Source organism: Cherax quadricarinatus, chromosome 19 (genome assembly GCF_038502225.1).
Source record: "Cherax quadricarinatus isolate ZL_2023a chromosome 19, ASM3850222v1, whole genome shotgun sequence".
Classification (NCBI taxonomy): Eukaryota; Metazoa; Arthropoda; class Malacostraca; order Decapoda; family Parastacidae; genus Cherax; species Cherax quadricarinatus.
The window spans coordinates 35997843-36025649 of NC_091310.1; the positions used below are offsets into that span (position 1 = coordinate 35997843).

At 39.5% G+C, this 27807-nt stretch overlaps 1 protein-coding gene across 1 annotated transcript; it reads right to left on the reverse strand.

Moving 5' to 3' along the window:
* Positions 1-1032: 1032 nt before the first annotated feature.
* LOC128688318 (uncharacterized) lies at positions 1033-24753 on the reverse strand. The gene is made up of 6 exons (XM_053776088.2): positions 24643-24753; positions 11067-11276; positions 9827-9976; positions 9405-9506; positions 5157-5283; positions 1033-1409 (listed from the first exon to the last, which is right to left on the reverse strand). The coding sequence occupies exons 1-6, from the start codon at positions 24661-24663 to the stop codon at positions 1267-1269; spliced, it is 753 nt and encodes a 250-aa protein (XP_053632063.1). The 5' UTR covers positions 24664-24753; the 3' UTR covers positions 1033-1266.
* Positions 24754-27807: the final 3054 nt, after the last annotated feature.

The window sequence follows — 27807 nt, forward strand, 5'->3', positions numbered from 1 at the left end:
AAGAACCTTGATGAATCCAAACTTACAAATCTGATATTTACCTGATTTTATGTTGTATTATATTTCAGCGGTGTAACTTGCAGTGAAATGTGCGGGATAGTAGGTGAGAGACAACCATAATACAGGAGAAAAAGATACATCAAAATCTACACCTGGGAGATAACAAAGGGTTTGGTCCCAAACCTACACACCAAAATTACTACTTACGAACACAAGAGGCTTGGCACAGGGTGCAGGATATCTCCAAGAAAAGCAAGGATGCTACAAGTACACAAAACTCAATAAGTGTTAAGTGACCATGACTCCAACACCCTCCCTTCATGCATAAGGGGGATTGCCAACAAACCCCTAGCTGTCTTCAAGAGGGAACTCGGCAGATTCCTCAAAAACAGTTCCTGATTAGCTAGGCTGTGGTGTATGCATTGGACTGCAGGCACTAACAGCTGGAGCAATTAGGCCAGCAACCAAGAGCCTGGTCCGAGACCAGGCTGTGGGGTGGGTAGGGATGATCTCTGGAAACAACTCCAGGTAAACCCAAATTATTAAAAGTCACACCATAATAAAACAAAATTGTCAAAAGTAGCTTGATGATATGCAGATGCACTTTACCATCATTTACAATATAAAGACAACTTATGAAATGTTTTCCACCTTTACTTCCATGACATACTGCTGCATGGAAAATCTTGAGAGCGTATTAATAAAATTCTGACAATGTAGACCTACATTTAATTACAATTTAAAAATCCTATAATCTATCAGCCTGTAGGAAACAGTGAAAAAAAGAAAGAATAACTCTAAAGAGAGAGTAGTGACAATAGCATAAGAACCTAAGTTCTTTAATAACTTATTATGCCACAATCAGCCACAGATTCTCTGCTTAATAGCAATTCTTACATTTGAAATTACTGTAGTATAGTATTTACTTTTCATTGCCTTAATGTGAGTTAAAGGAGACAAAGTTGAAACTCTAATATCACATATTACTTCATTTTCATGACAGCTAAGAAGATTCCAAGGATGCAGTCTTCAAATTCTTAGCTATTTATTAAAATTTGCACAAAGATTATAATGAGCTGTAACAAAAAATTTTGTATTTTATGTTATACCCTGAATTTATTTCTTAACCCTTTCTGAGCATGAAATAGTGTAAATGAACATATTTTCACATTTGAAAAAATGTGCATACCTTAAGTAGATCACTTAAAAATCCCATATTCTTCTATAATTACATAAAACAAATTCTATTACTGGCTGGGCGATTCTCTACGATTTGCCTTTCTTGTAGCGGTGACGAGCCTGGGCCTTGTTGTACCGTGGGTGATGGCGTCGCTCCTCACCCTCATCTCCACTGCCAACTTTTTCTCTTGCTCCACTCACTCCATTTCTAGCATCCCCATCGTCAATACCTAATATTGAAATTCAATTAAAAACTTTTGTCCTTACATTATATAGCACTAATGGGTACAGTATCTGCAAACAGCAATAATATTCTTTACATCTCAAACATAATATACCTTCTTTGGAGGATTTCATCTCTAATTTGTAAAATTATTAATAGTGTGTGTCAGTGATAGTGCAGTAATAAGCATGCACTGCAGGTAATGTTCTCTTGTGGTAAACATACAACCTTTTAGATAAGCTTTAACCTGAGCCTCACTATCCTTATATAAACTCTTTACAGCATTTAGTAATTTACTACCTATTCCATATACAGTGGACCCCCGCATAACGATGGCATCGCATAGCGATTTTTCTGCATAACGATTACTTTTATCGCAAAATTTTTGCCCCGCATACCGATTAAAAACCCGCATACCGATTTTCGTCCGAGACGCGTCCAATGTGCCCTCAGCCAGCCTCACATGTGCCGCTCCGTCCCATTGTTTACCAGCCAGCCTCCGCGGTAACATCCAAGCATACACTCGGAATATTTCGTATTATTACAGTATTTTCGGTGCTGTTTCTGGAAAATAAGTGACCATGGGCCCCAAGAAAGCTTCTAGTGCCAACCCTGTGGTAAAAAGGGTGAGAATTAGTATGGAAATTAAGAAAGATTTTGAAGGGTTTGGGGCTAACCCTGAGAAGCCTATGCCAGTTGTGGAATCCATTGTGCCTACTTCAAAGATTAAGGAAATGTGTGCAGAGTGGGTTGAACTGCAAACCTTTATAGATGAAAATCACCCTGACACAGCTGTTGCAAGCCGTGCTTGTGACTATTTCAATGACAATGTTATGGCCCATTTTAGGAAAGTCTTGAAGGAACGGGAGGTACAGAGCTCTATGGACAGATTTGTTGTGCGACAGAGGTCCAGTGACTCTCAAGCTGGTCCTAGTGGCATTAAAAGAAGAAGGGAAGTAACCCCAGAAAAGGACTTGCTACCTCAAGTCCTAATGGAAGGGGATTCCCCTTCTAAACAGTAAGAAGATAATGCTCTCCCCTCCTCCCATCCCATCAATCATCACCAGATCTTCAATAAAAGTAAGTGTCATGTAATTGTGCATGCCTTTTTCAGTTTGTGTGTATTAAAATTAACATTTCATGTGGTAAAAAAAAATTTTTTTCATACTTTTGGGCGTCTTGCACGGATTAATTTTATTTCCATTATTTCTTATGGGGAAAATTCATTCGCATAACGATTATTTCGCATAACGATGAGCCCTCTTGCACGGATTAAAATCGTTAACCGGGGGTCCACTGTACTTGCAACATCTGCCACACTGCTCCCCTATCCACTCTATCTTATGCCTTTTCTAAATCTATAAATGCAATGAAAACTTCCCTACTTTTATTTAAATACTGTTCACATATATGCTTCAATGCAAACACTTGATCTACACATCCCCTACCCACTCAAAAGCCTCCTTGCTCATCTGAAATCCTACTCTCAGTCTTACCTATACGTAATTCTTTCAATAATAACCCTACCGTACACTTTTCCTGGTATACTCAGTAAACTTATTCCCCTATAATTTCTACAATCTCTTTTGTCCCACTTCCCTTTATATAAAGGAACTATACAAGCTCTCTCCCAATCCCTAGGTACCTTCCCCACTTGTCCTGGTATACTCAGTAAACTTATTCCCCTATAATTTCTACAATCTCTTTTGTCCCACTTCCCTTTATATAAAGGAACTATACAAGCTCTCTCCCAATCCCTAGGTACCTTCCCCTCTTTCATACATTTATTAAACAAAAATATCAACCACTACAACACTATATTCCCCCCCTGCCTTTAACATTTCTGTCATGATCCCATCAGTTCCAGCTGCTTTACCCCCTTTCATTCTACGTAATGCCCCACGCACCTCTCCACACTCACATCCTACTCTTCTTCACTCCTAAAAGATGTTATACCTCCCTGACCAGTGCATAAAATTACCTCCTCCCTTTCTTCCTCAACATTTAAAAGTTCCTCAAAATATTCCTGCCATCTACCCAATACCTCCAGCTCCCCATCTACTAACTCTGTACTCTGATTTTAACTGACAAATCCTTTTGTTCCCTAGGCTTTCTTAACTTGTTTATCTCACTCCAAAATTTTTTCTTATTTTCATCAAAATTTCTTGACAGTGCCTCTCCCACTCTATCATCTGCTCTCCTTTTGCACTCTCTCACAATTCTCTTCACCTTTCTTCTACTCTCCATATACTCTGCTCTTCTTATAACACTTCTGCTTTGTAAAAACCTCTCATAAGCTACCTTTTTCTCTTTTATCACACTCTTTACTTCATCATTCCACCAATCACTCTTTCCTCCTGCACCCACCCTCCTATAACTACAAACTTCTGCCCCACATTCTAATACTGCATTTTTAAAACTATTCCAACCCTCTTCAACCCCCCCTCCCCACTAGTCATACATGCACCAGCCCACCTTTCTGCCAATAGTTGCTTATATCTCACCCGAACCTCCTCCTCCCTTAGTTTATACACTTTCACCTCCCTCTTACTTGTTGTTGCCATTTTCCTCATGTCCCATCTACCTCTTACTCTAACTGTAGCTACAACTAAATAATGATCCGATATATCAGTTGCCCCTCTATAAACATGTACATCCTGGAGCCTACCCATCAACCTTTTATCCACCAATACATAATCTAACGAACTACTTTCATTATGTGCTACATCATACCTTGTATATTTATTTATCCTCTTTTTCATAAAATATATATTACATATTACCAAATCTCTTTCTACACATAGCTCAATTAAAGACTCCCCATTTACATTTACCCCTGGCACCCCAAATTTACCTACTACTCCCTCCATAACATTTTTACCCACTTTAGCATTGAAATCCCTTACTCTCACACTTGATTCAAAACTCCCCACGCATTCACTCAACATTTCCCAAAATATCTCTCTCTCATCTACACTTCTCTCTTCTCCAGGTGCATACACGCTTATTATAACCCACTTTTCACATCCAATCTTTATTTTACTCCACATAATCCTTGAATTAATACATTTATAGTCCCTCTTTTCCTGCCATAGCTTATCCTTCAACATTATTGCTACTCCTTCTTTAGCTCTAACTCTATTTGAAACCCCTGACCTAATCCCATTTATTCCTCTCCACTGAAACTCTCCCACCCCCTTCAGCTTTGTTTCACTTAAAGCCAGGACATCCAGCTTCTTCTCATTCATAACATCCACAATCATCTCTTTCTTATCATCTGCACAACATCCACGCACATTCAGACTTCCCACTTTGACAATTTTCTTCTTCTTATTCTTTTTAGTAATCTTTACAGGAAAAGGGGTTACTAGCCCATTGTTCCCGGCATTTTAGTTGACTTTTACAACACGCATGGCTTACGGAGGAAAGATTCTTATTCCACTTCCCCATGGATATAAGAGGAAAATTAATAAGACCAAGAACTATTAAGATAAAATCAAAGAAAACTCAGATGAGTGTGTATAAATAAATGTGTACATGTATGTGTAGTGTGACCTAAGTGTAAGTAGAAGTAGCAAGAATGCCTGTAATCTTGCATATTTATGAGACACACACACACACACACACACACACACACACACATATGCATGTCCAATTAGGATCATCTACTTAACATCACATGCTCTCATTCCTTACTATTTGCATTGTTATTTCAATGCACAACTATAAGCAATGGAAATCTAATATTACTTACCTAAAAAGTCAAGTGGAGGCTCTAATAATGCCTTTCGCTGATTCTGATTATATATTCTGTAGCAAAAACCAAGTCCCAAGCCCAGCAGTGAAAACATGATCGTAACAACTGACTGAAGGATAGGGTGCTGCAAAAAAAAAGTAATAATAATGATAATAACAATTAAATAATACATCAGGAAATATTGCAACCCTACAATTAGTGACCAGGCTAAATTTCTCAAATTCTGAAGAAAAACTTGAACCACTGGCCATATCTCAACGAAGAAAGGGTGACCCAATGAAAGACACATTCACCACTGATTTCCTTGTTGCCTTACTAAAAAGTGCATGGACATCACAATTCAAATGAACTGTAATGCCTCCTGGATCCCATTACAGATAATACATTGCTCACAATCCAAAAGCTTCAAACCCAAAAACTGATGGTCTCCACCCACTCCAATCTAACGTGCTCACTCATGCCTGCTGAATACTCAAACTCCTACTGTTCAAACTTTCCTTCACATCCTCTTCCTAACCCTTTGGAGGATATCCCCTAACCCTCCATCCATCCCTGGATTTATACACCCTCTTGGTCATCCTATTTTTTTACCATCCTTTCTAAATATCTAAATCATCTTAATATCCCATCTACTATATGAATTATACCTTTCACACCACCCAACCATCTTACAATTTGTCCATAATAACATAAGAAAGGAGCACTGCAGCAGGCCATCTGGCTCATGCTAGGTAGGTCCAACTCACACTCACTCATGTACATGTCTAACCTATTTATCAAGCTACACATGGTTTTTGCTTCAATGATGCTACTCAGGAATTTGTTCCACTCATCCACAATTCTATTAAGAAGCCAATGCTTTCCTATATCCTTTTTAAATCTAAATTTTCCCAACTTTAACCCACTGAACAAATCCTGTTTTGGTTAGATGATTTTGGCATGCTATTTATATCCCCTTTATTTATTCCTGTCTTCCTTATATACTACCTGAATCATATCTCCCCCAATTCTGTACCACTCTAGAGAGTGCAGATTCAGTGCCTTCAGTGTATCCTTGTAGGAAGGATTTCTGATACATGGGATCAACTTTGTCATCCTTTTATGTGTGTTTTCTAGCAAAGTTATGTCATTCTGTAATACAGAGGCCAGAACTGCATGGCATAATGTAAATGAGGCTAAACTAATGATATAGGGTTGAAGTATAACCTGGGGATTCCTGTTATTTATACTTTCTGATATGAAACGAAGAATTCCATTAGCTTTATTACAAACACTTATAAACTGTTGTCTTGGTTTTAGATTACTGCTAACCAGAACCCCCAAATCTTTTTTTTTTTTTTTTTGCACTCAGAATGATTAAGATATACATTATTTAGTTCATAAGTGTCATGGTTATTTTCCAAAACTTAGAACTTCAATTTTTCTAAATTAAACTGCATCTGCCACTTCTCCAACCACTGCATCAATCTATCCAGATCTTCCTGTAGCAATCTAGTGTCCTCATCAAAATTAATCCAATTGCCTATTTTGGTGTCATCGACAACCTTGCTTATTTCACTATATATTCCTTCATTGTTCATTGTTTATGTATATTGTGAACAACAAAATGCCCTGTGGAACACTGCCTGTGATGCATACCCAACTCTGATTTCTCTCCATTTATGCAAACTCTCTGTTGTCTATCTCTCAACAATGCCTCTATTCAGGAAAAAACTTCCCTTCATATTTGGTGAGCCTCTACTTTCCTCAACAATCTCTGGTGTGGAGAAACTGCGCCGAGATTCATTGGTCAATTTATGCCTTGAATAGACTCAGCAATCACTGATTCCATCAAATTTCCCACAATGGTGGTTAGGCTAAATGGTCTATTATTCACAGTTAACAACCTGTCTCCTGCTTTGTAGTTAGGTACTACATTTGCCATTTTTCACTTATCCAGCACTATGCCAGTTTGTAGTGATATGTTAAAAAGGCTAGGTTATTCTCTGCATATTAGCATTACACACACTGAGCTCAAATGCAACATCGCTAGTGTCTTCAACCCTCTCCTCACTGCAATGCCTCACATTCAATAGTGTTAGCACTACTACTATATTCTAGTACACTTGCTTTTCGGCATCCATTGATACACTGTTTTCTTTCCATAGATTCCAACTTTTCTACGATTCACATGTTCCATAGACTCATCTGCTGACACATCCACTCCTATACATATATGTAAATACACTTGATTTCTCTGTACTCCCTCTGTTCAGTCTAATATAAAATCTTTCATTACCAAAATTTTTTTCTTACTCTTATCACCTTATTCTTCTCTACATTCATTTTTAACCCTTAAATTGTCCAGACGTTGATCTACGTTTGCACCGCTAGCGCTCCAAACGTAGATCTATTTTTTTTTTTTACATTTGAAAGCTTATAAAAAAAAGCAGATCTACGTCTGGAGCGCTAGCAGTGCAAACATAGATCTACATTTGGACAGTTTAAGGATTAACTTCCTTCTTTTATACACCCTCCTAAACTACCTGGAGTTTACCTGGAGTTTACCTGGAGAGAGTTTCGGGGGTCAACGCCCCCGCGGCCCGGTCTGTGACCAGGCCTCCTGGTGGATCAGCGCCTGATCAACCAGGCTGTTGCTGCTGGCTGCACGCAAACCAACGTACGAGCCACAGCCCGGCTGATCAGGAACTGACTTTAGTTGCTTGTCCAGTGCCAGCTTGAAGACTGCCAGGGGTCTGTTGGTAATCCCCCTTATGTGTGCTGGGAGGCAGTTGAACAGTCTCGGGCCCCTGACACTTATTGTATGGTCTCTTAACGTGCTAGTGACACCCCTGCTTTTCATTGGGGGGATGGTGCATCGTCTGCCAAGTCTTTTGCTTTCGTAGTGAGTGATTTTCGTGTGCAAGTTTGGTACTAGTCCCTCTAGGATTTTCCAGGTGTATATAATCATGTATCTCTCCCTCCTGCGTTCCAGGGAATACAGGTTTAGAAACCTCAAGCGCTCCCAGTAATTGAGGTGTTTTATCTCCGTTATGCGCGCCGTGAAAGTTCTCTGTACATTTTCTAGGTCGGCAATTTCACCTGCCTTGAAAGGTGCTGTTAGAGTGCAGCAATATTCCAGCCTAGATAGAACAAGTGACCTGAAGAGTGTCATCATGGGCTTGGCCTCCCTAGTTTTGAAGGTTCTCATTATCCATCCTGTCATTTTTCTAGCAGATGCGATTGATACAATGTTATGGTCCTTGAAGGTGAGATCCTCCGACATAATCACTCCTAGGTCTTTGACGTTGGTGTTTCGCTCTATTTTGTGGCCAGAATTTGTTTTGTACTCTGATGAAGATTTAATTTCCTCATGTTTACCATATCTGAGTAATTGAAATTTCTCATCGTTGAACTTCATATTGTTTTCTGCAGCCCACTGAAAGATTTGGTTGATGTCCGCCTGGAGCCTTTCAGTGTCTGCAATGGAAGACACTGTCATGCAGATTCGGGTGTCATCTGCAAAGGAAGACACGGTGCTGTGGCTGACATCCTTGTCTATGTCGGATATGAGGATGAGGAACAAGATGGGAGCTAGTACTGTGCCTTGTGGGACAGAGCTTTTCACCGTAGCTGCCTCGGACTTTACTACTCCACCAACTTATGCAACATCCCTTTGGAATCTACCAAAACCACTGGGTTATCAGCAAATGAGCAACTGTGCCAATCCCCCTTTCATGTCAGATTCATTACCTTGTAATTTTTTAATTCTTTATAAATGGAATTAAACAATATTCCAGTACAAATGAAGGTCAAGTAATATACTCAGTTCTTCAAAACCATTATTTCTTAAATCTTTTATAACTGCAAACTTATATTTTTTCTATTTCTGCTGTTCAATCTCTTTATAAAGGTCTTTATTTACAACATGTCAATACAATGCATAATTATTTCATACTTTTTTTAATACACAAGCAAGCAGGCACTGGGTGTATCTTCTGAGACAAAAATTATAAAGTATATTTTTCTCAACAAACTAGCTGTATCTCACCGAGGCAGGGTGACCTCAAAAGAAAAACAAAGGTTTTTCCTTTTAAATTTATTAATTTATACAGGAGAAGGGGTTACACATCCTTAACAAATTTATTAAGCAGCATTGCTAGTTTCCAACACGAGTTAATATTAATGGCAACCAAAATTGTGCTTCAGATGATTACAGCTGTAGGTGAAAATGATACCAACATACATAGCACACAGAGAACTTACTGTGAGAACTGATTCCTTAGCAATGATTGCATCTCCTACAACAACCAACACACCAAGGATGAGTCCAATACCTGCACCAACCCAGGGTGTCTGTTGGTCTACCTGTAAAATCACAACAAATTATATCACCTGATTCATATTTTTCAATGCCAACCTATAACACTTTTCCTGAAAGCTATACAACTAGTAACACTACTGTAAAATAAATCACAATATCATCATTGGAACAATTTACAGCTAATCGACAATTTAGAAAGGAAACCTTAGATGTATCAGTCTTCTGTCTTGAACAACATTATCAACATTATCAAGCCATGAGTGAGAAAGAAAAGGTGAATGATCACATGAAGAAGTAAGAGACAGCCCAGATATTTTATTTCCCAAAACTTAGAACAGGTTTGCATGTTCCCTTAGTATAGTACCTTTTGTTGGCGAGTCATTTCCCTGTTTGCTCTCAAAACACACTCCAGTAATGTTGGGTCATTCTGCAACTGGGATGCCCGACGGTATGACTCCAATGCCTGGCCAAAGTGACTAGTAGCAAACTCAACCTCTCCTCGTCGAAAATATCCCTGAAAAATAAGAATACGACTGATTTTTATCTTACCACACTAGCTTTTCTATGATAAAATATATTAAAAATTTATAAATTTATTTAATATTTATTAATAACAATAATGGCAATATTTTTTAACACAACATTCGTCTACCACTGAGGTAGGGTGACCCCAAATAGAAGAAACAGTTTAATCATCATTCACTCTATCACTGTCATTCCAGAAGCAGGCAGATACCACAGTTCAGATGCCCCTTCAATTTGCAAATATCCCCACCCCTCCTTCAGGGTGCAAGCATTGTACATTCCACCTCCAGGACTTTAGTTCAGGTAATGTCTTGGGATGACCGAATTGATGCACCTTCTCTCATCCTATTCTGTCATCTTTTCTAAATAGCCAAACTATCTCAACAACCCTTTCTCTGCTTTCTGAATTATACTTTTTGCAGCCCCACATCATCTAGTTTCCACACTCTTAATTCTCTGTATAATATTCACACCAGACAGTATCAAGCCTTTTATTCACTCAATAATCATTTTTCAGTATCTTGCTGATCTCAGAACAGAAAACTCAGCCTTGCACCATGGTGTGCACAGGTTTTCACCTCCTCCTCAAGCCTTTTGCTTCCAAAAGCCAATTAGTTGATATGCTTCACACATGTTTTAACTGATGGCTGCACACTACAACATTTAGCTAAAGATAGTTTGAACAGTGGCAAACTGTGACTTAATTATGCATAACAGACCATACTCAGAGGTGAGCAATAGGTAGAGACTGGTGTGACATATTCCAAAATGGTTTACCCCCATGTTCTCCATCACAAAGATCTTTTTTCTATTTCAAAATGAAGTTATATTAGGAGAAATAAGATGTTATACATTGTACCACCAATTCAGCACAGTATACCATAACTCGTGTAATTCTATTTTAATATTTAGAGATTAAGTCAACAAAATAGTGTCATTTTATTAACTTTAAAATACAGTATAATGTACACTTTTTGCACATCATTAGTTTTTAACGTAAATGTTGTAGTGTCAGTTTTTTTATGCACACAATACTCTAATTATATCCATTGCCAAATATATATCTGAAAATGCCTTACCTTTGCCCACCCAGGATCAAGTCGGATAGCTTCATTGGCATCTTCAAGTGCATGGTAATATTGCTGAAGTTTGAGGAAAGCATAGGAACGGTTACTGTAGAGTTGCGGAGAGGAACTATCACTCTTGATGGCATGTGAATAATGTATTATTGCCTCTGCATAATTACCAGCCCGGACACACTCATTTCCTCTTTCTCTTAATTCAGTTACCTGCAAATCAAATTACAATATGTAATAATGTCACTGATATGGTTTGATTGCAGTAGGACAATCAAGGTGGTGGTGGTGGTGGTGGTGGTGGTGGAGCTTATTTGTCAAGAAATGGCACAGTGTCTCTCAACATGGTATTAATCAGATAATTACCCTTCACATGATAAATATCCTCCAGTATACTGGAGAAAGAGTTTACACCTCATTTAAAAACCAAAGAATCACTACATGGTAGTGCATACTAGAGGACTTACTCATCACCTACCCCAGCATGGGGTAGGTGGGGTGTGGCTTACTAACCTACTGTCTTAATAGAACCCGAGATAAGTTAGATAATATAAAAGTCACACGCTAATTTATCTGCTAGTATTGATAGTCTACCATATCACAATAAATTGCAATGGAAGCTATTTTTAAGTTACTGCAGTGAAAGTTATCATATTCAACATTCAAATAGTTTACCATGCTAGATATGTGACAACCCTTTGTTTAACCAATACGTACATGTATTAGATAAAAATGAAAACACAGTCAATGAGCCAACTGGTGTGGGGGTGGCTGCCACTAAGGATGATTTACAGAAGGGTGGGTGGAGGCAGGTCACAAGATATTCTGTAGATTCTCACAGGATTTTATGGAGAAATTTTAATGTGACAAAATTCAATATGTGCAGCCAATGTGAAACAATGATAAGAGTGGTTTAGGACTCCAAAGAAAAAAAAAATGGTAAGGGAAGCAGTTAAATAAAATCAAAATTAAATAAGGAGTATCATTTAAATGCATGGTTAGGCATTGTGACTAAGCACAAAATGCATGATAAAGGAATAACAGGAAAAATTGGTAGATGGACCAATAGCTTCTTAACAAACACAAAGAGTAGAGTAAAGTCCTAGGCAGCTAAGGTGAAAAGTTCTGTTCCACAAGATACAGTACTCGCTCCCATCCAACTCCTCATCCCCATATCTGACATAGACATTTAAGCCATAGCTCTGTGTCTTCCTTTGTGGATGACAACCAAATTGCCATGACAGTGTCCTCCAACGTAGACATCACAAGACTCCAAGCGGACATCGACAAAATCATCAAATGGGCCACTCAAAACAATATGAAGTTCAATGAAAAGAAATTTCAACTACTCAGATATGGAAAACTTGAGGAAATTAAAACTCTATCAGGGTATACAACAAATTCTAACCATACAATAAAGCAAAAAAGTAATGTGAAGTACCTGGGAGCCATAGTCAGAGGATCTACCCTTCACAGACCACAACAATGCATCTACCTCATCTGCTAGAAAAATGACAGGATGGTTAATGAAAACCTTCAAAACTAGGGATGCCCATGATGATTCTCTTTAACCCGTAAACAGTCCAAACATATACAGTGGACCCTCGACCAACGATGGCATCGATTAACGATAAATCTGACTAGCGATACATTTTAACGCAAAAATTTTGCCTCGACTAGCGCTTAAAAACCCGACCAGCGCTATTCGTTCCATACCATATGCGTCCACTTTGGCCTGAGCGCGCCTCACTTGTCCCTTGGGTGCCAGTGATTACAAGCCAGCCAGCCACCGCGGTCGCTTCCAAACATACAACTGGAACATTTCATATTGTCACAGCCTTTTTAGTGATTGCACCTGCAAAATAAGTCACCATGAACCCCAAGAAAGCTTCTAGTGCCAACCCTACAGCAAAAAGGGTGAGAATTACTATGGAGATGAAGAAAGAGATCATTGATAAATATGAAAGTGGAGTGCGTATCTCTGAGCTGGTCAGGTTGTATAATAAACCCCAATCAACCATCGCTACTATTGTGGGCAAGAAAACGGCAATCAAGGAAGCTGTTCTTGCCAAAGGTGCAACTATGTTTTCGAAACTGAGATCGCAAGTGATAGAAGATGTTGGGAGACTTTTATTGGTGTGGATAAATGAGAAACAGATAGCAGGAGACAGCATCTCTCAAGCGATCATATGTGAAAAGGCTAGGAAGTTGCATGATGAATTAATTAGAAAAATGCCAGCAACTAGTGATGTGAGTGAATTTAAGGCCAGCAAAGGTTGGTTTGAGAGATTTAAGAAGCGTAGTGGCATTCATAGTGTGATAAGGCATGGTGAGGCTGCCAGTTCGGACCACAAATCGGCTGAAAAATATGTGCAGGACTTCAAGGAGTACATAGACAGTGAAGGACTGAAACCTGAACAAGTGTTTAATTGTGACGAAACAGGCCTGTTTTGGAAGAAAATGCCAAGCAGGACATATATTACTCAGGAGGAAAAGGCACTCCCAGGACATAAGCCTATGAAAGACAGGCTTACTCTGTTGATGTGTGCCAATGCTAGTGGTGATTGCAAAGTGAAGCCTTTATTGGTGTATCACTCTGAAACTCCCAGAGTGTTCAGGAAAAACAATGTCCTCAAGGCTAATTTGTGTGTGCTGTGGAGGGCAAACAGTAAAGCATGGGTCACTAGGGACTTTTTCTATGACTGGTTACATCATGCATTTGCCCCCAATGTGAAAAATTACCTAATTGAAAAGAAATTAGACCTTAAGTGCCTCCTGGTATTAGACAACGCTCCTGGTCATCCTTCAGACTTGGCAGAGCGACTTTCTAGGGACATGAGCTTCATTAAGGTGAAGTTTTTGCCTCCTAATACCACTCCTCTCCTGCAGCCCATGGATCAGCAGGTTATTTCCAACTTCAAGAAACTGTACACAAAAGCTATGTTTGAAAGGTGCTTTGTAGTGACCTCAGAAACTCAACTGACTCTAAGAGAGTTTTGGAAAGATCATTTTACCATCCTCAATTGTGTAAACATTATAGGTAAGGCTTGGGAGGAAGTGACTAAGAGGACATTGAACTCTGCTTGGAAAAAACTGTGGCCAGAATGTGTAGACAAAAGGGATTTTGAAGGGTTTGAGGCTAACCCTGAGAATCATATGCCAGTTGAGGAATCCATTGTGGCATTGGGGAAGTCCTTGGGGTTGGAGGTTTGTGGGGAGGATGTGGAAGAGTTAGTGGTGGAGGACAGTGAAGAACTAACCACTGATGAGCTGCTAAATCATCTTCAACAGTGAGAGGGCACACCTGAGGAAACTGCTTCGGAGGAGGGGAGAGAGAAATTGAAGAAGTTGCCTACTTCTAAGATAAAGGAAATGAGTGCAAAGTGGCTTGAAGTGCAAACCTTTTTTGATGAAAATCACCCTGACACAGCTACTGCAAGCCGTGCTGGTGACTATTACACTGGCAATGTTGTGAACCACTTTAGGAAAGTCATAAAGGAACGAGAGGTACAGGCCTCTATGGACAGATATGTTGTGCGACAGAAGTCCAGTGACTCTGAAGCTGGTCCTAGTGGCATTAAAAGAACAAGGGAAGTAACCCCAGAAAAAGACTTGCTGCCTCAAGTGCTAATGGAAGGGGATTCCCCTTCTAAACACTAACACCTCTCCCCTCCTCCCATCCCATCAATCATCACCAGATCTTCAATAAAGGTAAGTGTCATGTAACTGTGCATGTAATCTTCAGTTTGTGTGTATTAAAATTAATATTTCATGTGATAAAATTTTTTTTTTCAATACTTTTGGGTGTCTTGCACGGATTAATTTGATTTCCATTATTTCTTATGGGGAAAATTAACTTGACTAACGATAATTCTAACTAACGATGAGCTCTCAGGAACGGATTAATATCGCTGGTTGAGGGTCCACTGTACATACGTATTTTCAACATTTGAAAGTATGTAAAAAAAGTAGATCTTTTTGTTTTTTACATTTGAAAATGTGTAAAAAAAACTTTGATCTACTTTTTTTTTTTGTTATATTTTGTTATATTTTATATTTTATAGTTTATGGAATAGGTGGTAAGTTACTAAATGCTGTAAAGAGCTTTTATGAGGATAGTGAGGCTCAGGTTAGGGTGTGTAGAAGAGAGGGAGAATACTTCCTGGTAAAAGTAGGTCTTAGACAGGGATGTGTAAAGTCACCATGGTTGTTTAATATATTTATAGATGGGGTTGTAAAAGAAGTAAATGCTAGGGTGTTCGGGAGAGGGGTAGGATTAAATTATGGGGAATCAAATTCAAAATGGGAATTGACACAGTTACTTTTTGCTGATGATACTGTGCTTATGGGAGATTCTAAAGAAAAATTGCAAAGGTTAGTGGATGAGTTTGAGAATGTGTGTAAAGGTAGAAAGTTGAAAGTGAACATAGAAAAGAGTAAGGTGATGAGGGTATCAAATGATTTAGATAAAGAAAAATTGGATATCAAATTGGGGAGGAGGAGTATGGAAGAAGTGAATGTTTTCAGATACTTGGGAGTTGACGTGTCAGCGGATGGATTTATGAAGGATGAGGTTAATCATAGAATTGATGAGGGAAAAAAGGTGAGTGGTGCGTTGAGGTATATGTGGAGTCAAAAAACGTTATCTATGGAGGCAAAGAAGGGAATGTATGAAAGTATAGTAGTACCAACACTCTTATATGGATGTGAAGCTTGGGTGGTAAATGCAGCAGCGAGGAGACGGTTGGAGGCAGTGGAGATGTCCTGTCTAAGGGCAATGTGTGGTGTAAATATTATGCAGAAAATTCGGAGTGTGGAAATTAGGAGAAGGTGTGGAGTTAATAAAAGCATTAGTCAGAGGGCAGAAGAGGGGTTGTTGAGGTGGTTTGGTCATTTAGAGAGAATGGATCAAAGTAGAATGACATGGAAAGCATATAAATCTATAGGGGAAGGAAAGAGGGGTAGGGGTCATCCTCAAAAGGGTTGGAAAGAGGGGGTAAAGGAGGTTTTGTGGGCGAGGGGCTTGGACTTCCAGCAAGCGTGCATGAGCGTGTTAGATAGGAGTGAATGGAGACGAATGATACTTGGGACCTGACGATCTGTTGGAGTGTGAGCAGGGTAATATTTAGTGAAGGGATTCAGGGAAACCGGTTATTTTCATATAGTCGGACTTGAGTCCTGGAAATGGGAAGTACAATGCCTGCACTTTAAAGGAGTGGTTTGGGATATTGGCAGTTTGGAGGGATATGTTGTGTATCTTTATACGTATATGCTTCTAAACTGTTGTATTCTGGGCACCTCTGCAAAAGCAGTGATAATGTGTGAGTGTGGTGAAAGTGTTGAATGATGATGAAAGTATTTTCTTTTTGGGGATTTTCTTTCTTTTTTGGGTCACCCTGCCTCGGTGGGAGACGACCGACTTGTTGAAAAAAAAAAATGTAAAAAAAACGTAGATCTACTTTTGTAGCACTACAAATGTGAACGTAGATCTGCTTGGACCATTTACGGGTTAACCCTTTGACTGTCGAGGTCGTATATGTACGTCTTACAAGGTACCGTGTTTGACGTATATATACTCATAAATTCTAGCAGCTTCAAATCAAGCAGGAGAAAGCTGGTAGGCCCACATGTGAGAGAATGGGTCTGTGTGGTCAGTGTGCACCATATAAAAAAAATCCTGGAGCATGCAATGCATGAGAAAACAAAAACTCCGACCGATTTTTTTTAATTAAAATGCTGACTTTGTGGTCTATTTTCGTATAGTATTTGTGGTTGTATTCTCGTTTTCTTGGTCTCATTTGATAGAATGGAAAACATATTATAGAAATAGAGGTGATTTTGATTGATTTTACTATAAAAAGAACCTGAAAATGGAGCTCAAAATATGGGAAATGTTTGATTTTTGCCGATGTTCAAAAGTAAACGAATGATGTCATTGTCCAATAAATGTCCAACTAGCCATTCTAATATGCAGTCATGAATGGGTTGATGTTATTTATACAATTATTACAGTATTGCAGTAGTCTGCATAACAGTAAATCTTCTATTTTTTGTTTGAATAAAAATTCAAAATAGAAAGCAAGAGTAATATCAGAGGGGCTTGGAGACGTGACTGATGAACAAAGAAATTGTTATTTTAGAGCCAGGAATGTCTGCATTGTTCATTCTGGACCTTATTTTGAAATTGTCATATTTTTTTAATTTTCGTGAAATTGGCCAAATTGCAAATTTCTGACCACGTTATTGGGTAGTTGAAATCGGTAAATGGGCAGTTTCTTGTACTCAATCGATAGAAAAAATGGAGTTCTAAAGAAATAGCTATGAGTTTGGTCGACTGGAACAATGGAATTAGCTGAAAATAGGGCTCAAAGTGGGCGAAATCGCCAATTTGTAAATATCGCCGAGGTCGCTAACTTCGCGAGAACGTAATTCCGTCAGTTTTCCATCAAATTTTGTGTTTTTGGTGTCATTACAATAAGGAAAAGATTCTCTATCATTTCATAAGAAAAATTCTTTTTTTTTTTTTTTTGAAATTTTGCGACACCAGGAAACACTTCAGGATTGGGGATTGCGACAGTCAAGGGGTTAAATCACTTGTTTTCCCTAGGCTGGAATACTGCTGTACACTAACTGCTCCCTTCAAGGCAGGAGAAATTGAAGACCTGGAGAGTGTACAAAGGCCTTTCACGGCACACATAAGTACAATAAAGCACCCAAATTACTGGGAATAGTTGAAGTCCCTTGATTTGTATTCCCTGGAATGCAGGCAAGAGATACATGATAATATACATTTGAAAAATCCTAGAGGGATTAGTACTAAACTTGCACACAAAAATCACTCCTTATGAAAGCAAAAGACTCAGCAGGAGATGCAACATTCCCCCGATGAAAAGCAGGGGTGCCACGAGTACACTGAAAGAGAACACAGTAAGTGTCAAGGGCCCAAGACTGTTCAACTGCCTCCCAGCATACATAAGGGGGATTACCAATAGACCCCTGGCTGTCTTCAAGAAGACACTGGGCAAGCACCAAAAGTCAGTACCTGACCAGCCAGGCTATGGTTCGTACATCCGTTTGTGTGCAGCCAGCAGTAACAGCCTGGTTGATCAGGCCCTGATCCACCACAAGGCCTGGTCTCAGACTGGGCTGTGGGGGCATTGACACCCAAAACCCTCTTCAGGTATACTCCAGGTAAGCATGATTAAAATGAACCTTGAATGAGTGCTTATCACATAAACACCCTTCACTTAGAGCTGTTTTTAGCAATATTTAAACATTCATATCTTTTCTTTCATGATATATATTTCATTGGCAAATGTTTTAATGTATCAAGACATAAATGGGTATGTATAAGAATGTTGCTCTATTCATAGAAACACCCAAATAAAATCCAGTTTCTTGCTTTTATATCGTTCATCATGCCACTTGGCACTAAAAATCTAAAAAAAAAAAAAAAACAAATACAGTAGTAATTAAAAACACAAAGGTATGGTTTATCCTGGACATATATGAAAGGAAATAAAAATATAAGAAAGGAGTACAGTAGGAGCACAGCAGGAAGATTCACAAAGACAAATGAAAAGCCAGAAAGTTTTGTTTGGATTATTAACCTGGTGAGAGAGTAATCCAGGATAACCCAGTAAAGCCATATCCTCAGACTGTCTGGCTTATTTTCACTGGGGTCCTTTAACTCTTTGAATGTCGCAACCCCCAATCCTAGAGTGTCTCTCAGTGTTGCAAAATACATATTTGAAAAAAAAAAATTCTTATGAAATGATAGAAAATCTTTTCCCAACGCTAATGACACCAAGAGTATGAAATCTGATGGAAAACTTACGGAATTATGCTCTCACAAAGTTAGCAATCTTGGCGATATTTACGAATCAGCGATTTCACCCCAATTTGAGCCCTATTTTCAGCCAATTCTATTGTTCCAGTCGACCAAACTCATAGCTATTTCTTTAGAACTCCATTTGTTCTATCGACTGAGTACAAGAAGCCGCCCTTTACCGATTTCAACTACCCAATAAAGTGGTCAGAAACTAGCAATTTGGCCAATTTCATGCAAATTAAAAAATATGCCAATTTCAAAATAGGGTCCAGAATGAACAATGCAGACATTCCTAGCATTAAAATAACATTTTCTCTGTTCATCAGTCATGTCTCCAGGCCTATCTTATATTACTCTTGCTTTCTATTTTGAATTTTTATTCACACAAAAATAGAAGATTTACTATTATGCAAACTACTGCATTATTGTAATAATTGTATAAATAATATCAACCCATTCATGACTGTGTATCAGAATGGCTAGGTGGACATTTATTGGACAATGTTATCTGTTTACTCTTGAACATCGGCAAAAATCGAACATTTCTGCTACTTTGAGCAGCATTCCAAGGTCCTTTTCATAGTGAAACCAATCACATCTCTATTTCTATAATATGTCTTTCATTCTATCAAATGAGACCAAGAAAACGAGAATACAAAAATAAATACTATACGAAAATACACCTCAAAGTTGGCGTTTTAATCCAAAAACACAGTCAGTTATTTTTTTCTCATTATGCACTATGTGCTTCAGGATTTTTTATACTGCACACACTGACCACACAGACCCATTCTCTCACATGTGGGCCTACCAGCTTTCTCCCACTTGATCTGAAGCTGCTAGAATTTTTGAGTATACATATATACGTCAAACACATTGGCTCGTAAGACGTATATATATGACCGAAACAGTCAATGGGTTAATGTCCTCCCACAGGATGTGACCCATACCAGTTGGCTAACACTGAGATACCTGGAGTATACCTGGAGAGGGTTTCGGGGGTTAATGCCCCCGAGGCCCGGTCTGTGACCAGGTCTCATGGTGGATCTGGGCCTGATCAACCAGGCTTTTGCTGTTGGCCGCATGCAACCCGACATACGAACCACAGCCCGGCTGTTCTGGTACTGACTTTAGGTGCCTGTCCAGTGCCTTCTTGAAGACAGCCAGGGGTCTATTGGTAATCCCCCTTACGTATGCTGGAAGGCAGTTAAACAGTCTTGGACCCATGACACTTATTGTGTTGTCTCTTATGCTAGTGGCACCCGTTTTTCATTGTGGGGATGTTGCATCGTCTGCCAAGTCTTTTGCTTTCATAGGGAGTGATTTTTGTGTGCAAGTTTGGTACTAATCCCTCTAGGATTTTCAAAGTGTATATAATTATGTATCTCTCCTGCCTGCGCTCTAGGGAGTACAGGTTGGGGAACTTCAAGCGTTCCCAGTAATCTAGGTGTTTTATCAGTTATGTGTGCCATGAAGGTTCTTTGTACATTTTCTAGGTCAGCAATTTCACCTGCCCTGAAAGGTGCTATTAGTGTGCAGCAATATTCAAGCCTAGATAGAACAAGCGACTTGAAGAGCATCATCATGGGCATGGCATCCTTAGTTTTGAAGGTTCTCAGTATCCATCCTGTCATTTTTCTAGCAGATGCAATTGATACACTGTTTTGGCCTTTGAAGGTGAGATCCTCTGACATGATCACTCCTAGGTCTTTTACATTAGTTTTTTGCTCTATTGCATAGTTGGAATTTGTTTTATAATCAAATATAGTTTTAATTTCTTCACATTTTCCATATTGGAGTAATTGAAATTTCTCATCATTGAACTTCATATTGTTTTCTGCAGCCCATTTAAAGATTTGGTTGATGTCTGCCTGGAGTCTTGCAGTGTCTTCAATGGAGGACACTGTCATGCAAATTCAGGTGTCATCTGCAAAGCTGTGGCTTACATCCCTGTCTATGTCAGATATGAGGATGAGGAACAGGATGGGAGCGAGTACTGTGCCTTTTGGAACAGAGCTTTTCACCGTAGCCACCTCAGACTTTACTCTGTTTACTACTACTCTTTGTGTTCTGTTTGTTAGGAAATTATAGATCCATCTAACAACTTTTCTTGTTATTCCTTTATCATGCATTTTGTGTGCTATTACACCATGGTCACACTTGTCAAAGGCTTTAGCAAAGTCTGTGTATACTACATCTGTATTTTGTTTGTCTTCTAGAGCATCCAGGACCTTGTCATAGTGGTCCAGAGTTGGAACAGACAGACACAACCTACTCTAAACCCATGTTGCCCTGGGTTGTGTAACTGATGGGCATCTAGATGGGTTGTGAGCTTGCTTCTTAGAACCCGTTCAAAGATTTTTATGATATGAGACATTAGAGCTATCGATCTGTAGTTCTTTGCCATTGCTTTATTGTTCCCTTTGCGGAGTGGGACTATGTCTGTTGCTTTTAGCAGCTGTGGGACGACCCCTGTGTCCATGCTCCCTCTCCATAGGAAAGTTAAAAGTACATGATAGGGGCTTCTTCCAGTTCTTGATGAACATGGAGTTCCATGAGTCTGGGCCTGGGGCAGAGTGCATGGGCATGTCATTTATTGCCTTTTCAAAGTCATTTGGCATCAGGATAATATCAAATAAGTTCAAGTCTACCAAATTCTGTCAAAAAAAATTCATTTAGGTCATTGATTCTGTCTGGTTAGCGGATTGCCAAAAACCCGAGTCATATTGGGACTTGAGTAGCTCACTCATTTCCTTGCTGTCATCTGTGAAGGACCCATCTCGTTTTAGTAAGGGCCCAATACTGGATGTTGTTCTCAACTTTTGTTTTGGTATAAGAAAAGAAATATTTTGGGTTTCTTTCAATTTCATTTATGGCTTTTAGTTCTTCCCTCATATCTTGGCTCCTGTAAGATTCCTTTAACTTTAGTTCGATGCTTGCTATTTCTCTGACCAGTGGCTCCCTATGCTTACCGATATATTGGTCTCTTTCAGCCGCTCTGTTATTCTTTGCCTTCGCCTGTACAGGGAGTGTCTTTCTCTTTCTAGTTTACATCTCCTTTTCCTTAAAGGAATATGCCTTGAGCTTACCTTGAGTGCCATAGAGTTAATTTTTTCTAGACACAGGTTTGGAGCCATCTTGCTTAGGCTATCTTCCCAGTTCATATCACTTAGGGCCTGGTTTACTTGGTCCTACCTTATGTTTTTGTTATTAAAGTTGAATTTGGTGAAGGCTCCCTTGTGACTGATCACATTTTGTCAGTCTGGGGCCCTGCACATACATGTCTGTGCCTCTATTATGTTGTGATCTGAGTATATTGTTTTTGATATGGTAATATTTCGTATCAGATCATCATTGTTAGTGAAGATGAGGTCCAGTGTATTCTCCAGTCTTGTACGCTCTATTATTTGCTGGTTTAAGGTGAATTTGGTGAAGATTTAAAAGCTCATGTGTGTGCGAGTTTTCATCTGAGCTGCCTCCTAATGTTACCTCTGCTACAGCATTATTTGCTACATTCCTCCATTTTAGGTGCCTTAGGTTGAAATCCCCCAAGAGCAAGATGGTGGGGGCAGGAGCTGGAAGATTTTCCAGACAGTGATCAATTTTCAAAAACTGTTCCTGGAATTGTTGGGAAGTTGCTGCCCAAACTTCAACTACAGTATGTACATACATCATTTGAGGAATTTAGTGGTTCCAAGCATATAAGTGACTATGATGTACAGGCCAATCCACCCCTTTTGCCTATTCATTCTGTCGCATCGGAATAGGTTGTAACCCGGGATCCATGTTTCATTGTCAAAGTGGTCCTTTATGTGGGTCTCTGTGAAAACCACAAACATTGCATTTGACTCAGAAAGCAGTCCATGGGTGAAAGGTATTTTGTTGTTCATTGTTGGCTTTAGACCCTGTAATTACCCCCAGCACTCCGGAAAGCGTTGGGTTCATTCCCACTTCCAGTCAGGGATAACCATCTTCCTGTCTGCAAATCCCTTCATCCTGGCTACAGGAAGACTAATATCTGTTGTTTTGGAGTGGAGGCCATTGACTGTGATTCCACTCCAGAAATGATCAGAGTTGGTGTACAATTTCTGTCATTTCCTGCCATTTTTTTTTCCTTCCTGGCACTAAAAACCCTCTCTCTGGAGTGGCTGTGGCTACCCAGGTTTTTCCATGGTCTGGATGTTTTGTATCTTTTGTTCCCTTTAGGTGGTGTGCTTAACAATGTAAGTTATAGCATTGTCTTTCCTGAACTGAAGAGTGACACATTTCAGGGTGGAAAAGCTTACAGGAAGGGAGGTTGCATTTTCCTGTTGTCATATGGGCAAGGCATTTTCTGGGGTGGTCAAAGCTGCACATACCATCTGTTTTCTAGATATTCCATGCCTGCAGATACCAAGTGCATAGAATTTGCATAGGCCTGGTTTCTGCTTGCCTTGTTTTTTTGTGACTGTATTCCCTACTGGTGTGTGTTTTTCTGTCTCATTACTATCCTCAGTACTAGTACTGACTGCTAGATAAATAGGGGAAGCAGGGGTAAGGAAACATGCCCATCATGTCCACTTGGTTGGAACCGAACCCTAGCTTCTGTCCCTCATTGTATGAGCTGAGGCCACTACCAATTGATCCATGAGTACCCATGACGTGTCAGATAAAATGAAACAACTGAAATCTAATAAGAAGTAGAAGACTTTATTAGAATTAGTAACCCCAGTGGGTATATAACCCAAGAAAGCCAAGTAGCATGGCTTATATACATTGGGGTCCTAGGTGCTTCCCCAGGATGCAACCCACTACAGACAAATAACTAATTGGTATCTATTTATTATTAGACATCAACGACAGTGGGTGTTAGATTTGCCGACACATAACTTGCCCATGGTTTTACCCCAGATAAGTGCATTCAGTTGAGATGAATGCCCTTAGAATTACCTAAATTTACTAACACTGTGTTAGACAATTTAACCTCAAATTTTGAAAGGGGTTAAAAACCAAAATCAACATGGTACCATAGTGAACATAACTTTGTAGTAGTGCCTTATACTGCCCAAAATGCCTTGCATAAATATGATCTTTTTCCATATAAGAAACTTGAATCAAATATATATTTTACTGGAAAATAAATAAATATTATTAATACACAATAATAATGATAATAATAATATTTATTTAGGTAGTTACACACAACTACAATTAGATAAATTATCATACACATTAACATATGTGTACATTACCCAGGATAACTAAAAAAAAAAACCATAATTTATTATTATTATTTATTATCATGTTGCTGTACCGAGTTAACATTCAACTGAAGGAGATCCTGCAGCAACACACACACTTACTACTCATCCAAATATTAATTTTAATACAGGGGGAGTAGTGCTAAACCCTGAGGGGTCATACAGCACTTGGGGAATAGGAAACATTCAGGTTCGACTCGAGAGAAGGATGAGGATAAGTCTAAGTCCTTAGATCAAGAGCCCACCTCGCCAGCACGAAGGCACTATCCCCTTCCTCCCCAAAGGTCACTACACTCAGTGCCAGGTGGATCCAGGCACAGTGCCGGGGCAGCAACCATCATGCATGATTCAACTGTTACCGCCCTCTAGGAACTATTTTTCTCAAGTGTGGGAGTATTAATACTCACGAGATCTAACACTTATGAAATTATTTCAAGAGAGGGTAGATGATTAATTATTTGTCTCCGTCCATTCGTTACTCATGGATTTTGAGCCATTTTTTACTCACTTTTTCGGTATTTGTTGACATCTTCGATCGCCCTTGTTTATCTCCACGAGGCGCAGATACGAACCTAACCTTATTATATAAGAAAATTCTTACATATAAGTATTATTTACGTAAAATCATACTCTCAGCATAAATAATTATGCAGATAAAATCTACACATTTACATGCTGATGCATTTGATAACTAAATAATGACTGTTTAAATCGCGGGTGAAAAAAAAGTCCGATTCCCTTGCCTAAAAATTAGTTCATGGTAACATACAAATTGCAAAAAAATCTTACGTAATAGTCTTTCCTGGAGGGGTGTCTTGATGCTGGTGAATGACAATGACAACGTTTATTTCATTGTAAAGCCTACAATATGTGGTTTACATGTGATAAAGTATTAATTACTAAGGTCATTAGCATGCGTAGGCATTTCAGGCAGACCAACACTAATTCTTACTCTATATTGATATATGTTATGGAGCAATAGATTTGAACATACATTATTAGATCCCCATCAAATACCTTCAACACAGACTCCACTAAGTCTGAAACTTACTACAGTAATAAAGACATTACCCCAGTTTCCTATTATTAAGTGCATTTTATGACTTCCAGCGGACCCCAGATAGATATAATCAGTTTTTTTTTACTATTTTTGTTATTCTAGGTAATTTACACACATGTTACTAGATATGACAACTGTACTTGTGTGTACCTGTACCTAAACACACTTACTAAGTTAACCCCAACTAAAAGCACTGGATCTGATAACATTCCAGCCAAATTCCTAAAGGATGGTGTCTCTGAATTAATTAGTTTAATAGTTATTATGTGCCTCTGTAATCCTTTGACCACCGCCCACAGGATAGGTATGGGGTGCATAATAAAAATATTAATCTAACCTCTGAACTAATAGTCATCATTGCTCACATAAACTTGTCCATCACCACCAATACCGTGCCAGACGGGTTCAAGGAGCCAGATTTACTCCTTTGTATCTTCAAGAAAAACAGTAGATCTGACGTCAGTAACTATAGGCCTATTAGTATACACAATGTGATGTCCAAATTTCTAGACAAAGCGTTGTATTGTCAAGTAGTTAACTGCTACACGAGGAACAGGAAACATATTGTTAAGGTCAATAATACAGAATCAGAACCCCTGCCGATAGAATGTGCGGGTCCCGAAGGTAGTATTTTGGGCCCCTTACTGTTTTTATGAGAATTAAATGTTCACTAGTGTCAAATGTAAGCTTCTGTTGCATACATAAATTGTATGCTTTTATAGAGGGGGTAGATTACAATCTTGGCTTGTAAGTTAGCAATTTGAGAACAATAATACGAAAAGAACTTTCAACTGAATTTTATTGACTTAAGACTCAAGGAAATTGACACTAGTCAATCCATCTATCATCATTCTATCATGCAGGAGGAGCCAGGAGCGGTGACTAGACCCCTGCAACCACAACTAGGTGAGTACATGTCTATGGTGCATCCAACGAACTAAGCAGACTCTTGGATGTCATTACCGCCCGGCTCCGGCTGGGTTACAAGTATCTTTGGCAGGTTAAATCACCACCACCAGATAATAATAATAATATAATAATATCTTTATTTACTACATGTACATGGTATACAGGCCTAGCTGACATCAATGACATACTGCTATATAGGAAGCCCCTTATTATGCTCAGCATTTCGGGCAAATTAAGTCACTGTCGCAGGATGCGACACACACCAGTCGACTAACACCCAGGTACCCATTTTAGACCAAACGAAATGTAAACTTTGCCAGATGGACTATTGTTACACCTTGCGTCATTATGTACTGGGGTGCGATAAAATTAATGAATTCAGAAACAACTCACTCAGAAATGTTCAAGATATGTCAAAGAATTTTATCCTCAGCACGTTAAGAGACCATACAATAAGTGTCAGGGGCCCGAGACTGTTCAACTGCCTCCCAGCACACATAAGGGGGATTACCAACAGACCCCTGGCAGTCTTCAAGCTGGCACTGGACAAGCACCTAAAGTCAGTTCCGGATCAGCCGGGCTGTGGCTCGTATGTTGGTTTGCGTGCAGCCAGCAGCAACAGCCTGGTTGATCAGGCTCTGATCCACCAGGAGGCCTGGTCTCAGACCGGGCCGCGGGGGCGTTGACCCCCCGGAACTCTCTCCAGGTAAACTCCAGGTCTCCAGGTAAACTCAGTGGTATATTACAAACCATTCTGGAAAAATACCCTGGCTTTGCTCACTGTAAATAAAGCCGTAGGTCTCAAGACATTCCCAAGCCAGGGAGCCAAGGCCAGGTCACTACATGATAATATACACTTGGAAAATTCTAGAGGGACTAGTCCCAAATTTGCAAACGGAAATTACTCCCTACGAAAGTAAAAGACTCGACAGGCGGTGTAATATCCCCCCCCCCCCAATTAAAAGCAGGAGTGCCATGAGTATGCTAAGAGACAACACAATAAGTGTCAGGGGTCCTAGATTGTTCAACTTCCTCCCAGCATACATTAGGGGGATTACTCATAGATCTCTGGCTGCTTTCAAAAGGGAGGTGGACAGGTACCTAAATCAGTTCCTAGCCAGCCGGGCTGTGGTTCGTACGTCGGTTTGCGTGCGGCCAGCAGTAACAGCCTGGTTTATTAGACCTTGATCCACCATGAGGCCTGGTCATGGACAGGATCGCGGAGTCGTTAACCCCAGAAATACCCTCCAGATATACTCCAGGAGATTAACAGAGCACTGTCGTCTGTATGCAACAGTTTAATATCTTTATTATGCACCTCATATCTATCCTATGGGCAGTAGTCAGAGGATTACAGAGGTACATAATGGGTCCAGGGACTGGACCCCAAAGTTTTGATAGCTGAGCAACGTACATAGGTAATGAACTCCAGGTAGATCTGGTCACAATCATAAACAAGTTACAAAGGTAATGAATCATCTACATGTCTATACATGGTTACAATCATGAGCAAATTATAAAGTAATGAGTAATTCACACGTCCACACCCGGTCACAACTGTAATGAGTTATTAGTGCAAATATTGCTCCTCCTTCCTCCTTGATTCGCCGGTACTCTTCCGGCCCGGGTCTTTTCCAGTGGTGACCCGGCCTTGGCTCCCTGGCTTGGGAGTGTCTTGAGACCTATGGCTTTATTTACAGTGAG